The sequence below is a fragment of the Primulina tabacum genome, chromosome 5 (genome assembly GCF_025594145.1).
Source record: "Primulina tabacum isolate GXHZ01 chromosome 5, ASM2559414v2, whole genome shotgun sequence".
NCBI lineage: Eukaryota > Viridiplantae > Streptophyta > Magnoliopsida > Lamiales > Gesneriaceae > Primulina > Primulina tabacum.
Window position 1 is genome coordinate 15,136,381 of NC_134554.1, and position 15,809 is coordinate 15,152,189.

General features: G+C 38.9%; 1 protein-coding gene across 1 annotated transcript; it reads left to right on the plus strand.

The window, feature by feature from the left end:
* The first annotated feature begins 8,393 nt into the window (after window positions 1-8,393).
* On the plus strand, window positions 8,394-13,466 carry LOC142544166 (protein FAR1-RELATED SEQUENCE 5-like). The gene is made up of 4 exons (XM_075651231.1): window positions 8,394-8,477; window positions 10,737-12,899; window positions 12,972-13,079; window positions 13,196-13,466. The coding sequence occupies exons 1-4, from the start codon at window positions 8,394-8,396 to the stop codon at window positions 13,271-13,273; spliced, it is 2,433 nt and encodes an 810-aa protein (XP_075507346.1). The 3' UTR covers window positions 13,274-13,466.
* The last annotated feature ends 2,343 nt before the right edge of the window (window positions 13,467-15,809 follow it).

A 15,809-nucleotide genomic window follows, 5' to 3' on the forward strand; every position in this document is an offset into this window, starting at 1 on the left:
TGAATTTACCTTCTGAAAATTACTGTTTTCTAGAAATTTGTACATATATGACTTGTTATTTACTCGAAGCTAAACCAACCAGTTTCATTTATCGTATTCATCAACTCTTGACAAAGATGTAGTACAATGGGTAACAAAGCAGTTTTAGTGAGAATTGGTGGCTGCTTCTGTTATCATATATATTTCTTCAACTTGTGAAAAAATTGTGGTTGAAAATGGCCGTTAACAGACAGGTTAATAAATACAAAATAGTTGATCTAAAAAGGCAGATGCGAAGTATTTTACATCGTTGGCGCTGAAAGTTGGACTCCTTTTGGCCTTGCGTACTGGGATATAGATACAAACGGTAGCAATATAAAAACAATTGATTTCTTGAATTAAGAAATCCATGCCAGGCCAGCTGGAGTTTTTTGTTAGCTGGTGAAATGAATATGCTATCTGCTTCATAGATTTTCTTTTTCAGCATATACATTTGGCATGTTACTTTATATTTTAACAAAATTTTATTTATAATTGGCTATCAAAACTGATTTTGGTAAATGAGTCAATCTCTTTGAAGATTTTGTTCATGCTGAATAATGTACGTATCCATTTTAACACATGACACGTGTGGTGAGTAGATAAATCATGATTATTCATTCAACCATAATATATAGATGAATGACCATAATTTATCATGTGTGCTGAGTGGATGAGGGTACTATCCATATAAGATAAAAGAATTCTATGAATCGTCTTCATTGTTGCCTATGTTATTATTATATGATAAATTATCAATGCGATACGGTTGACTATTTTTGTCATTTTAAATTTACATAAATGGATAAACGTATATCTTCATTTATTTAACCTATGTCCTATTTTCATTTTTCCAAATTGAAAATACTAAGATCTCGAGTTTAGTATGATATCTCGAGTTCGAGACTCGACTATAACAAACTATTCCTAATTAAAAAATAGATGTTGATCTTTTTTTTTTCCAATTAAAACAACGAGTCATTAGAGCTAATTAAGAATTCATAATTGTACAAGGTAACCGGCCCGGAAACTCACATATGACCACTTAAATGCCAGTTGGGTCTGTTTGATTTGGTCAAAAAAAAATGGTGAATCACACTAAGATTCAAAGGAAATTTTAATTCTTTTGTAATATAGTTTAGGCCTTAGGGTTAACAACAATAAAAAGTAATATTTAAATTAATCCAAAATAATATTGTAAATAATTCTTACCAAAATAATTTGATATTTAAATTAATCCAGAATAAAAATGTAAATAATTCTTACCAAAATAATTTCGTATTAGGTCAGTTAGCGAATGATTCTTCATATGGAATTTTAACGGAACGCACTTTTGGCATGTAAATTATATATATTATATTATAATACATGAGAGTTTTGAGTAACTATTTTTTTAGGTCGGGATGCAATTTTTTTTATAAATAAAAATACCTCTATTAGATTGTAAAAATACTTCATATTCGTTTAATTAAAAATATCATAAAAATATATTTTAATAAATTTGTAATTTATCTGTAACTGATATATCACTATTTTTTTTATCTTTATCTATATTTTAACAAATTTTAAATCATCACATAACTTTTAACATAAAAAAATTATTAATAAAATTTAAAATTTTCAATTTTAATATAATATTTAGATGAAACATTTTTAAACATAAAAAAATTTGAATATATATGCACACATCACGTACTAAAAAACGCTAGTTTAGATAATACCTAGAAGACGTTTTCCGTAAGTAGTTTGAACTATATGCAAAGATATCACTTTTGTTAACCAGTATATTTAGACAAAAACTTGTGGGAGACGGTCTCACGGATCGTATTTTGTGAGACAAATCTCTTATTTAAGTCATCCATGAAAAAAGTATTACTTTTTATGCTAAGAGTATTACTTTTTATTGTGAATATCGGTATGATTGATCCGTCTCACAGATAAAGATTCTTGAGACTGTCTCACAAGAGACCTACTCACATATTTATCATTTCGAGTATGCTAAACAAACTACAGTTTCTTACTCCAAAAAAATATATATACACACAAAAACTTATATGAAATCGTCTCATGTATTAATTTTCTGATACATATATGTAACTCGACCCGATTCATAAAAAATATTAAATTTTACATTAAAAGTATTACTTTTGATTTTAAATATGGATCAAATTGATCCGTTTCACGAAAATACATTAATAAAAAAAATTAAATAATAAAATTATTCCGCTTTTATTGACTAAAATTAAATAATTCGTTAGTTGTTAATAACGTAATCATGACGTTCTTGGTAAATGGTAAGTATGTCACTAGTGGATCCTTGTTAGAATAGGACAAACTCCTACCTAAACACCTTATAATTTTTTTACACCCTCGCTAAACAAATTAAATTTTGTTTACATAAAAAAATAAATTATCGGACCAACAAAAAATAAATAAAGTCCAACAAATTAAGAAATATATTTGACATATTAGAGTAAAAAGATTTTAATCGATTAATAGATTGAAAGATTGATCAAGTCTTTCGATTCACATTGTGTGATCATGAAGCCCACGTGCTTTGTCTTCCAACGATAATGGAATGTCCATATTTGTTCTTTCGCCAAGAAGAGATTTTGATGGAACACTGATAGTGGCTCAACATAGAAAATTTCTTAGGTTACTCACCAAGACAAAAAAAAAAAAAAAAGATGCTGGGAGATAGCTGTTTTTAGAAGGGAAGAATTTGATAAGCTACTGAAGATAAAGTCAGTGATGAAAAAAATGTGAAAGAAAGCAAAACATTTGATTTTTGTGTAGGGAAGTTTCGCGTCTCAGTAGATTGCGCAACATAAATGGTGATATTGCCATAAAAATTTAAACTCATAAAAGAAATTGATGGGGAGTCAGTACATGTGGAAGCAATGCAAATAAAATTGTAATAATAGTGATACTCACGGGAAATTTAGGGTCCGATCCACGCAAGCGTCACTAATCCAGACACGGGCTTCAAAATTACCTAGGGCCTGAAATCACAAATAAGACCGTTAGGAGGGGGCCAGGAGGGTGTCCCGGCGTAGCCTCTCCGACGCTCAAGTCAGAGACTGAGGATATACGGGGGGAGCAACTAAGGGCGCTGCTGAAAACAATATAGTGAATTCCTAATTATACGCTCAAATCTGGTATTTATAGGAGAATACATGGGCTTGTCATGGGCCATTAACCTGCGGGCCTTAGATATGGGCCGGAAGTTTGGGCCGGATCTTGATGGGTTCATCCCTGGGGTATCGCCAATCTCCCCCTCCTGAGTCGAACTGAATCGTAGGTTCAAAGTTCAATTAATTGCGTTGTTCTAGGTTTACAACATGTGAGTTGTGTGTCCTTCTCGCCATCTGTCAATCTCCAAAAATTTGGAAACAAATAAAGTCGCAATCCTGCAGCATCGCCCCCTCCCCACGCTCGCCGCTCGCCCCTGCCGCGCACAACGCCCCAGCTGCGCGCCACTCGCCCTGTCGACGCTTGCCGCCAGCGCACAATTCGCCAGCCTAGCCTCGCCAAGCGCCGCCCTCGCCTAGCCACACCACACTACCCTCGCCGAGTCTACGCCCAGGCCTTACGCTCGCCTGCTTCGCCCTCGCCTGCCTATACATCTGCCGAGCTCGCCCCTCACGAGTCGCCCAGACGCTCGCCCACACGCTCGCCCTCGCCTGCCTATACACCTGCCAAGCTCGCCCCTCACCAGCCCTGCCAGCTCGCCCAGCCCCTCAGCTCGCCTGTCACGCTCGCCCATCACCGCCCAGCCAGCTCGCCCAACCCATTAGCTCACCTGACAGCACGCCCACACGCTCGCCCTCGCCTGCCCATACACCTGCCAAGCTCGCCCCTCGCCGCATGATTGCCCACGCCGTGCCACGCTCGCCCCTCGCCCGAGTGCTCGCCCCTCGGCGTATGCCGCGCTCGCCCGAGCGTTCGCCCTGCCTTCTCCTCGCCTCGCCATCTCCCCGCGCAAGCCACCGCCCAGCCTCGCCATGCCGCTTCTCGCCCGAGCGCCCGTCACGCTCGCCCCGCCCAGCGTTCAGCCCAACGTGGATCACCCTCGCCCCCTCGCCCCCTCGCCCGACGTTCACGCCGCAAGTTCACCCACACAAGCGCCATGCTCGCCCGACGTCCACGCCGCAAGCTCGCCCATCACCTCGCCCACACAAGCGCCATGCTCGCCCGGCGCCACGCACAGTACGTTGAGATTTTGATACATTCCCTTGCGGATGGTTGTGTGATTTCTGAAAAAATTATGGGGGCGTTGCCCCCACGATCTGACCGGGCAGGTCGATCCCCGTAATTTTCGCTGCGGCAAACATCTTTCGTTATCGACAAACAAAATAAATTTTTCTCCTCCCAAACTCTGCTCTTCTACTAGGCGATGCCTTAGTAGGAAAAATAAAATTTAATTTCTCCCAAACTCTGCTCCTCTGCTAGGCGATGCCTTAGCAGGAAACTTTAATTCTCCTCCTCCACTCTGCTCCTCTGCTAGGCGACGCCATAGCAGAAAAATAACATTTTTCTCCTCCCAAACTCTGCTCCTCTGCTAGGTCGGGCATTGGCAGGAAAATAAAATTCAACACCTCCACACTTTAACTCCTCTGCTAGGTCGGGCCTTAGCAGGAAAATAAAATTCACCACCCCCACCCTCTAACTCCTCTGCTAGGCCGGGCCTTAGCAGAAAAATAAAAATTCAACACCCACACACTCTAACTCCTCTGCTAGGTCGGGCCTTAGCAGGAAAATAAAAACTCACCACCTCCACCATCTAACTCCTCTGCTAGGCCGGGCCTTAGCAGGAAAATAAAAATTCAACACCCACACACTCTAACTCCTCTGCTAGGCCGGGCCTTAGCAGGAAAATAAAAATTCACCACCCCCACCCTCTAACTCCTCTGCTAAGCCGGGCCTTAGCAAGAAAATAAAAATTCAACACCTCCACACTCTAACTCCTCTGCTAGGTAAAATTCACCACCTCCACCCTCTAACTCCTCTGCTAGGACGGGCCTTAGCAGGAAAATAAAAATTCACCACCCCCACACTCTAACTCCTCTGCTAGGCCGGGCCTTAGCAGGAAAATAAAAATTCAACACCTCCACACTCTAACTCCTCTGCTAGGTCGGGCCTTAGCAGAAAATAAAATTCAACACCTCCACCCTCTAACTCCTCTGCTAGGTCGGGCCTTAGCAGAAAAATAAAAATTCACCACCCCCACCCTCTAACTCCTCTGCTAGGCCGAGCCTTAGCAGGAAAATAAAATTCACCACCCCCACCCTCTAACTCCTCTGCTAGGTCGGGCCTTAGCAGGAAAATAAAATTCACCACCCCCACCCTCTAACTCCTCTATTAGGCGATGCCTTAGTAGGAAAATTTAATTTCTCCCCTGCACACTGCTCCTCTACTAGGCGATGTCATAGTAGGAAAATTTAATTTTTCTCCTGCGCTCTGCTCCTCTACTAGGCGATGCTTTAGTAGGAAAATTTAATTTTTCTTCACCCCAATTCTACTCCTCTGCTAGGCGATGCCTTAGCAGGAAAATTTAATTTCTCCCCTGCACTTTGCTCATCTACTAGGCGATGCCATAGTAGAAAATTTAATTTTTCTCCACCCCAACTCTGCTCCTCTGCTAGGCGATGCCTTAGCAGAAAATTTAATTTTTCTCCACCCCAACTCTGCTCCTCTGCTAGGCGATGCCTTAGCAGGAAAATTTAATTTTTCTCACCCCAACTCTGTTCCTCTGCTAGGCAATGCCTTAGCAGGAAAATTTAATTTTTCTCACTTTCATAATACACCACCATTCATGAACTGAAAAGAAGAACTTGATTTTATTGAATTCCAACTGATTACATGGGAAAATGCAAAGATGAAATACATCAACAATAAATTCAAGAGTAATATTTTCTGAGGTGGTAAGCATTTCAGGGTCTCTTTGAAGCCTTGCCCTGTGCTTTCTCCAACTTTTATGCTCCTCTTATACCTCCCTGGGACAAAGTCACTCACTTAGAAGCTTCTGCGAATGACTCTACAACTGTAAGACTGAGCTCAAGCTTCCATGCGAATGCTCGCGACCTCTCATTTCTTCTTCCTTCACGATTCTTTCATTACAACGACGTGCGAATTTTTGGTCCCCGCACAAGACTCCAACTCCTTTTCCCACAGGAAACTTAAGCTTCTGATGATAAGTGGAAGCTACGGCTCTGAAATCCTTCAGGGATGGCCGCCCTATGATTCCATTATATGCTGATGGGGTATCTACCACAGTGAAGGCTATCATCTTTGTTACCCGCCGAGGATCAGTCCCCAAGGGTAGGGGAAGAACAATCTGACCCAAAGGCGGGATGGCGTGTCCTGCAAACCCATACAACGGGGTGGATACCGGCTCAAACTCAAATCCTCCTATTTTCATTTGATCCAACATGCTCTTGAACAAGACGTTCACGGAGCTTCCATTATCAATAAATATTCTCGCCACATCTTAATTGGCAATGGTGGCCGTTACCACCAAGGCATCGTTATGTGGAGTCACAACGCCTCGAAGGTCTTCTAGCCCAAAGCTGATGACGGGGTCTTGTGGTAAGTCTGCACCCCTAGATATCTCAAAGTTCTCCAACATTCTCCCATGTGCCTTCCGAGCTCACCCAGAGTTTCCATCAGTAGCACCCCCCGAGATCATATGAATCATTCCTCTCGTAGGGTGGTTATCCTCATTCATTCCCCTCCTCGGTTCGACGAGCTCCTAAGGCACATCTTGACATCGACCTTCCCCTCTCTGCTCACCAATCCTCTGATTTATCCATGGAGGGCCTTGACCACGCCTAGGGGACGAGCGAGACCTCTGTCGGCTCCTGGATGAGGATCCTTCTCGTATATCCCGCGAAGGCAATCTAGCACTGCACTCAACCCTTTGCGACTTCTCCTACCTCCCCTCGGACTCCGTCACTTCCATCACCTTGTCCCGACTCCCATCCAGAGGAACATGAGATGAGAATTGTCCTCTGCCCCTAGCCTTATCATCCTCCCTCTCGCCCGCGTCTCTCTTCCTACTTCCTCTTTCCGCTCCCTCAACTCTACTTCCCCCAAGTCGCTGCTCCATCCTCTTATGCCGCTGGGCATCTTCGAGATTTACATATTTTTTCGCTCGAGATAACAGATCATCATAACTTGATGGAGGTTTCTTCACTAACGATTTAAAGAACTCTCCTCCTCTAAGTCCCTGGGTAAAGGCACTTATCATGATGTCAGGAGTGGCCGCTGGTATCTCTGACGCTGCGTTGTTGAAACGCTGAACAAACTCTCGCAAAGTTTCAGCTTCTTGTTGTTTCACCACAAACAGGCTCAAATAGTTTTTTTGGTGTTTTTTGCTGCTAGCGAATCTGTGTAAGAAAACAGCTGAAAAATCCTCGAAAGATCGTATAGAGTTGGGCTGCAATGTGTTAAACCATTGCTGGGCTGACCTCACCAACATGCCCAGAAACACCCTGCACCTGACCCCATCTGAATATTGGTGCAACAGAGCCGCATTCTCAAATCTCCCCAAATGCTCTTCGGGGTCGGTATGTCCATCGTATTCTTCTACATTCGACTATCAAAAATTTGGAGGAATTCCTTCTTCTAAAATGGCTAGGGAAAAGGGACTTTCTCTCTTGGGTGCCGGCGCTCTGCTTCCCAACTGCTGCCTCAACATCTGTATTTCCTTCCACGTTTCTTCAATCTCTGCATTCCCTTCGCTTGGGAGGGCTGGGTCTCTTCAATTCTGCTCTGCTGGCCCTCAACATTTTCCTCTCGCTCCTGGCGAGTGGCATGCTCTTCAATGAACACAACTTCTTGGTTCCTCTTCATAGCCTCATCCACTGTCCGAGTGATAAATTGACCCAACTGCTTCAGGGTCAAGTTCCCCACATTTTCATTAGGACGGGGTTGCTCAACCCTGGTGTCTTGACGAGGTTGTTCAGTTCTTGTCTCCTGATGGGGTTGTTCCTGCCTCGCCTCAGCATGAGAGTGTTCGGGTCCCCTCTGAAGACGCGATGACGCTGAGTTAACTCTTCTACTCCCTCTCCTCCCTACCATCTCTACGTCTCAACTCAAATATTCCCACAGACGGCGCCAAGTGATACTCACGGGAAATTTAGGGTCCGATCCACGCAAGCGTCACTAATCCAGACACGAGCTTCAAAATTACCCTGGGCCTGAAATCACAAATAAGACCATTAGGAGGGGGCCAGGAGGGTGTCCCGGCGTAGCCCCTCCGACGCTCAAGTCAGAGACTGAGGATATATGGGGAGAGCAGCTAAGGGCGCTGCTGAAAACAATATAGTGAATTCCTAATTATACGCTCAAACCTGGTATTTATAGGAGAATACATGGGCTTGTCATGGGCCATTAACCTGCGGGCCTTAGATATGGGCCGAAAGTTTGGGCCGGATCTTGATGGGTTCATCCCTGGGGTATCAAATAGTAAAATCTTCGATGGTGTTTCAGGAGTAGTAATAAAAAAAACACGTAAATATGCCAAAAAAGTGATTATTGAAAATTATATATCAGAAATGACAAAACACATAAGATTATCTTTGTACCTACTATGTTATTTTTATTTATAGGGAGTTGTGAAAAGTCGGCTTTAGTTACACTTTTGTTATTATATTTTGTTTGTGCATTAATAATTTATTGGATGAGCCTACGACCTGTACAAGGGAGACATTATAGTTTGTAGGGAGTTGGCAATTTGAGCACTTATGCGCATGTTTTTTCTATTGATGTTATTATTACTTTAACTGAATATTATAAAAGATTGTGAATAAATTAGGCTCTATAGCCACTTTTGTGACTCTATTTTTATTTGTGCAGTGATAACACATGGGGCCAGTCTCTAGGATACCTGAAAAGCATAACAGATGATATCGAAGTCGAGATTTAGGATTGCATGGCCAACTAAAAGAGAAATAAAGAAGAAGAAGAAATCGCATAATGAGGAGACTGTTCAGATTAGCTTCTCATTCTTAAAAGTTTCAATATGTATAGAGTACGTTTTTTAGCCATCTTCGCAAGTATTTTGCACTTTGTTTCAAGATTTTACTCAAAGTAGGTCTTATGGCCACTGTTGTAAATATATGTGTTTTTTTTCTTTCTTTCAAGGATGAAAATGCTTAACTAAAGTAGGTCATGACGATACTTTTTATGAACTTAGATGTGTTTTGATTCATTATTAAACAAATTGAAGAAATACTCAGAAGTTGAGAGTTTTAGGCCAACTTATGACTTTTTACTAAAAAACGTAAGAAGGTGGCCTGCTCAGGATACAAAACTACCAAAACAACTCCCCTTGAAACATCCTACATCATACACAGATCCAAAACAACTCCTCAAACATCATCCAACAACCACGATATTGAATCAAAATCGCCAAACATAAAGTGGAGTCACTGCATGCAAGAGCAATAAATAAGAATGCATGTGGGAAAAAAGATCCGACTGAAGTGCAATGTACGCAAATGACTGCTTGGGTTGGGAGATGTGATCCATGTGAAATGCAACACATAAAGAAGAGAGTGGAGTTACATTTTAGCTTTCAATTCACAGTCATATCATGGATTTCTCATTAAAGTCACCGATTTTTGGCAAAGCTCCATGAGGGATTATGACCATCATATAGCCTACAATATTCATGGAAAAAACCAACAAGTATATATAAAAGAAAAACAGTTGTAAAATAATTATAATGAATGTAAATGTTAGTGGGAATGGGATATAAGTGGATGCAATATTGTATTAACGCCCACAAACATCAATGAAAAAGGTAATGAAGTTGCTATAATTTGGCCAAAACTCTGTTGGACTAACTTGTCTAACCTCTTGAATTTTTTTACCCAAAATTGGTATTCATTCTTGAGGTCAAAAAGCATTGAGACAAGAGCACACAATTTTTATTTGATTGTGACAGTGATATTTTCAATGAATTCTTGATAGTAAGAAAGAGTTTAGCAGCTTATGAAGGAGTTACTGGAGTTGTGGGCTGATCCATGCTCTAAATAGCTGCAACAAATATGGCAATACATCAAACTCCCCCTTTGGATAAAATTTGGGTAAAGATACAAAAGTGTCAATCAATTACTAACAAACCCAAGCAAATAGGCTCACATAACTGAATATAAAGTTAGAGATCACAAAGATATACATGCCACAATGAGTGTAGAAAAAGATACGACTGTAGCCATGAATAAGAGATCGGTTTTTACAGGCGGAGTTGACGATGCCTCGATAACTTGGGATATGGAAATCACCCAAGTGGCAGACTAATAATGCAAATTTAAGATCAAGCAGTCACCAACTCCGCATAGGGAATAAGAAGCAACAAGGAGTTTATACGGAGCCGAATCCCCTACTGTGCACAGCATGATGCTTGTGCACACATTGAATTTTTTTATTTTTTTTTATTTTTCTTTTTTCTTTTCTCTTTTTTTCCCTCTCTTTTCCTACTTTGTTTTTCCTCCATTTTTCTCTCTTCCACAAACATTATTCACACACTTTTATATAAAAATAGTATAAACATTTGTTTTCATCTCGTCTTCTTTTGTCCATTTTCTTCTTTTTCTCGTTTTTCCTCTCTCACTCAATTTTATTATTATTTTTTTTGCAGGAAATACTATAACATACAAGGTTCGATTTTTTCTTCTTTTAAATGTCTAATTCTTTTTCTAATTGTTTAGCTATCGAATTTTTTATTTGATTTTGTTGGTTTCTATTTTTATGTTGCTATTGATCTGAAACAAGCCAAAAATTTTATTGATACTTTCAGATTCTTGATGGATTATAGTTCAAATATCGAATTCAAGCCTAAGATTGGTATGAAATTTGATAGTCTAGACGAGTCTTGGAAGTTTTGGGTTGAATATGGTGGGAAAACTGGATTTGGAGTTAGGAAGCATTATTTTAACAAGAACAAGAACACTGGATTTATAACTTCGTATAAATATATTTGTTGCAAGGAGGGTGTTCGTAAAAATGACAAAAGAGAATCATCGACACTCAATCCTCGGCTTGAGACTCGAACAAATTGTAAAGTAAGAATGAGTGTCACATTTGTGGATAGTAAATATAAAATTAATGAGTTTATCGAAGAGCATAATCACCCACTCCATATTCAAGAAACAGTTCATATATTGTCTTCCCAACGTAAAATTACAGAAGTTCAAGCCTATGAGATTGATTTGGCAGAGGATGTTGAGCTTAAACAAAAATCAAATTTTCAGTTGATGAGTAAGCATGCAGGGAGAATAGATGGTCTTGGTTATACAATGTTGGATGCTAAAAATTATATTCGGTCCAAAAGACAAAGAAGTATGGTATATGGGGAAGTTGGTTGTCTGATGCGATATTTTCAACAACAATTATCTAAAAATCAATCATTTTACCATGCTAATCAGATGGATGTGGAGGAACAGATAACAAATGTTTTTTGGGCTGATGCGAGAATGCTAATCGACTATGAGTATTTTGGTGATGTTGTGTCACTAGATACCACGTATTGTACGAACCGTGCATACCGACCACTTGCTATCTTCTCAGGTTTCAATCATCATAGAGGAGCAGTGATTTTTGGTGCAGCACTTTTGTATGATGAGACTGCATCATCATTTAAATGGTTGTTCGAAACTTTTTTAGAGGCACACAAGCAAAAAAAGCCTCTCACTATCTTCACTGATCAGGATCAAGCTATGGCAAAGGCCTTACAGGATGTGATGCCTGAGGTATTTCATGGATTGTGCACATGGCATTTGATGCAAAATGGCATCAAACACTTGGGAAACTTGATGAAAGATGGTTCTCACTTCTTAACTGATTTTAAGAGATGCATGTATGGCATTGACGATGAGACCCGATTCGAGGAGGCTTGGAGTGTTGTACTTGTACAATATAATATTCAAGAAAACACATGGTTGCAATCCACTTACAATATAAAGGAGAAATGGGCAGCTTGTTACATTAACAAGGCTTTCACACTTGGTATGAGAAGCACACAACTCAGTGAAAGTGTCAATTCTGATATCAAGAGTTGTATGAAACCCGACTTAGATATAATGCAATTTTTTAAGCACTTCGAACAGGTCTTGGAGGAAAAGCGGTACAATGAGCTAAGATGTGAATTTGAGACACGTCAAAAATTACCGAGATTAAAGCTAGAGAGTTCTCCTATGTTGCGTCAACTTTCTGAAATTTATACCCTCACTATCTTTCATCTATTTCAAGTAGAGTTTGTTTTGTTCGCAGCTGCTTACATAAAATATAAAAATGAAACTCAACCATTATTTGAATATGTTGTCGGACGAATTGATAAAGAAGGAGAATGGAGGGTGACATTTAATCCTAGCACAAAGATGATTTCATGTAGTTGCCGAAAATTCGAGATGACTGGATTATTGTGTTGTCATGCTGTGAAAGTATATGATGTGCAGGACGTAAAAAAACTGCCAGAGCATTATATCTTGAATAGATGGACGAGAAAAGCTAGGAGTGGGGTGGTACACGATTGTATGGGCAATGAAGTCGAAGAAAATCCCAAACGAGAAAGTACAGAACGATATAGAAAACTTTGTATGATGCTCGTCAGACTGGCAACCGAAGCCTCCGTCCACCCATCAACTTTCTCTTTGGTGCATAATTCGGTATGTGATCTAACCAAGCAAGTCATGGAAATGCGTTTGACTGAAGTGAGCCAAGACAACAATAGTGGTGTCAGGACATCATCGATAGGACCTTCTATGATACAAGCAAAAGGATTCAAGAAAAGAAATGGTGTGAAAAAGTCAAGAAGGTTCAAGAGTTGGGTAGAACTTCAAGCAAAACGAATAAAAACAAATTTGAGAGTCGAGGTAAATTAACTAATATTAATACTTTTTTGAAATAAAAATTATCTAGATTTCTTATTTTTACAATCATTGTAGGACATCGGAACACATGATGAATTACCCGTATCTTGTTCAGCACCTCCGGTACCTCATGCATGTCTTCAAACAACTGGAAGTCAATTCAATTTCACTGAATTATTAATGGTATGAACTTTAATGATATTTAGAAATTTTTTAGTTGGTAAAAATTTTAAACCAAAAAAATATTAATTCTTATATGGTAAAATTGATTTTATAATATTTATTCTTATTTAATGTAGGCACAATTTGATCATCCTCACCATTCTCTTGAAGCCATGGATTTCAATGGAGATATATCCAATAATGCTCTTGAGTAGTTTTTTATTTAAAGAATAGCCGATTAACATTGTTAGTTGAAATGAAGTTTCAAAATGTATGAATTATTTATTTTTTATGGAAATGTGGTGTTGAATTTTAGTTTTTGATATTGCATGATGGAAATGTTCTAAATTTTAATTTAAGCATTAACATGTTAATAGTTTTATATTGTTAAAAATTTTGTTCATTGGAAAAAAATTAATAATACTCATCAAATTCGGAAAAAATTGATACAATTTTTCACATGTAAAAATTTAATATAGTAATTTTTAATTGCAAAATTATTAATTTAACATAAAAGAATTAAAATGTTTATATTATTTCATATAAAATTGTCCAATGTTTGTGGAAGATGGAAAAAAATGGAGGAAAATAGAAGGAAAACAAAAGAGAATAAGAGAGGAAAAAAAAGAGAAAAAAAAGAAAAATTAAAAAAAAATAAAAAAAATTCAATGTGTGCTAAGCATCATGCTGTGAACAGTAGGCGATCCGGATCCGAGTTTATACATGTCCTCTATCTTGGATACAGAGATAACATTTGTGGCTAGTTTAGAACAAGTGGAATGACTAACCATGACCAGAGACGGATGTATTCTAGGGCTGGACTGGGCTGAAGTGCAGCCCACTTTTTTAATAATTTAGCGACGGTTTTTCAAAAACCGTCGCTATTAAACCGCCGCCGATGTGGATCGGCGACGGTTCTAATTACACCGTCGCTACTAGTGACGGTTTATTCAAACAGTCGCTAATAACAGTCGCTATTAGTGACTGTTTTTTGAAAAATCGTCGCTAATAGCGACGGTTGTTTCAAAAACCGTCGTACATCAATGTCTTAGTCCAATCAAGTCCCGTCCATTTACAAGGATGAGACCAAATTTATTCTCTGATCCGCCCCACCTCAATTCTACAAAATTTTTCTCCCAAGTCCCAAGCCCTTTAGCGACAGAATAGAATTGCGGACTCCCGAAGAAATCGAATTGCTCATCGGCAAGGCAACAATCCAGGTAAAAATCGGCTATACATTTTTTATTTTGTTTTTTATAGCTTCTCTGTGTGTGATTTTATGTTTTAAAATCTCGTATGGCACAACTTCGTTGTACGATATAATGTAAATTTTTTTTTAATAATATATAACTTATTATATTGACTTCAAGCCCCCCCAACTTTTATTCCTGGATCCGTCCCTGACCATGACTAAAAAACAACTACAAATATATAAAGGTTGCACAAGAAATTCTGAAGTTAACAGACATCTTCAAGTCCAAAGCCAACCAATAGTCACCTTGCCGCAACAATGAAAGTGAAGATTAATAAATAACCAAACACCACAAAGATGCCCAAATCCCCACACGGATTCCACATAAACAAAGATACTTCGCAAGTCAATCAAGGCCATCAAACTACTTCACAACCCGAAAAATTAATGATCAAATATACCATGGTATCAAACTCTTCGCAAGAGCCGGGCACAAGCAAAAGAAAACAAGGTAAACAAAAATGCATAAAATGAAACGATTGTGGCATGTGAACAAAAGAATAGAGATTCTAAATGATGGGGAGTTTGTTACCTTTTTCTATACTATGAAAAATTATAGCATCTGTAGGGTATTTTGGCCTAATGGATTGGCATAAAACTTGAAAAAGTTCAAGGCAAGATGCAAAAGAATATATGGAGTGCACATGCAAATCCCAGAATGTTAATATGGGGGCGGATAATGAAGAGTACAATACAGAATCACAAATAAAGCAAGGCAACCAGAAACACTATATACGTCATTCTCATATATATGTCATGAAGGAAATCCAAAGCATATTAAGAAATGCAAACAAGAGCGGTGATGAAAGACTCTTTCAATCCTGACAATAACCAAACTTCAGTTACCAATTCCACTCCCCCAAGAATTCAAATAATTCAATACATGAATCTATATACATGTAATTCAGCATGAGAACACAAAATTAAAAGAAAGAAAACAAGAAAACAACATGTGGTAATGAGACATGAAAGTTAGCTTGGGGAGTTGTTTGGGTTGCTGACATATGAACAGTAGGGTTATTGGCCCAAGAAGGTGTTAATGAAAGCCCAAAAAATTAATGGGTAAAAGATTTTGAGCGGCTAATTGGTTGAAAGATCGACCAAGTCTCTGGACTCACACAACTTACCATGAAGGTCACGTCCAGCGACGTGAAACATGGGAAATCGTGGGAGAGAAGCACAAGGAGTGGACAAAATCACTCAAGCAGTGAATAAAAAGGGAATCAACATAAACAAAAAAAACATACAACACATATCGCAGAACTATTGCAAACTCCCTGAATAATTTCATGGTCATAGTTCAATCATTTTTCATTTTTTCGTTACATATTTGAGCATATTTCACAATTTCCATTGTTTCTCGTCAACTTTTATTATAGTTTCCATGTTTTGTAATTTCCCACTGATTTGAATATGCATACTCATATTGTGATTTTATTTTTTCAAATTCCGTTGTCGTTCTTTTTAATTTTGGCGTTGTATTTGTTTAGAAAATCACA

Coding starts and splice junctions, on each gene's coding strand:
- LOC142544166 (XM_075651231.1), top strand. CDS start 8,394: ATGGGCTTGTCATGGGCCATTAACCTGCGGGCCTTAGATATGGGCCGA. Junction 12,900..12,971: donor AAACAAATTTGAGAGTCGAG/GTAAATTAACTA, acceptor CAATCATTGTAG/GACATCGGAACACATGATGA. Junction 13,080..13,195: donor ATTTCACTGAATTATTAATG/GTATGAACTTTA, acceptor TATTTAATGTAG/GCACAATTTGATCATCCTCA.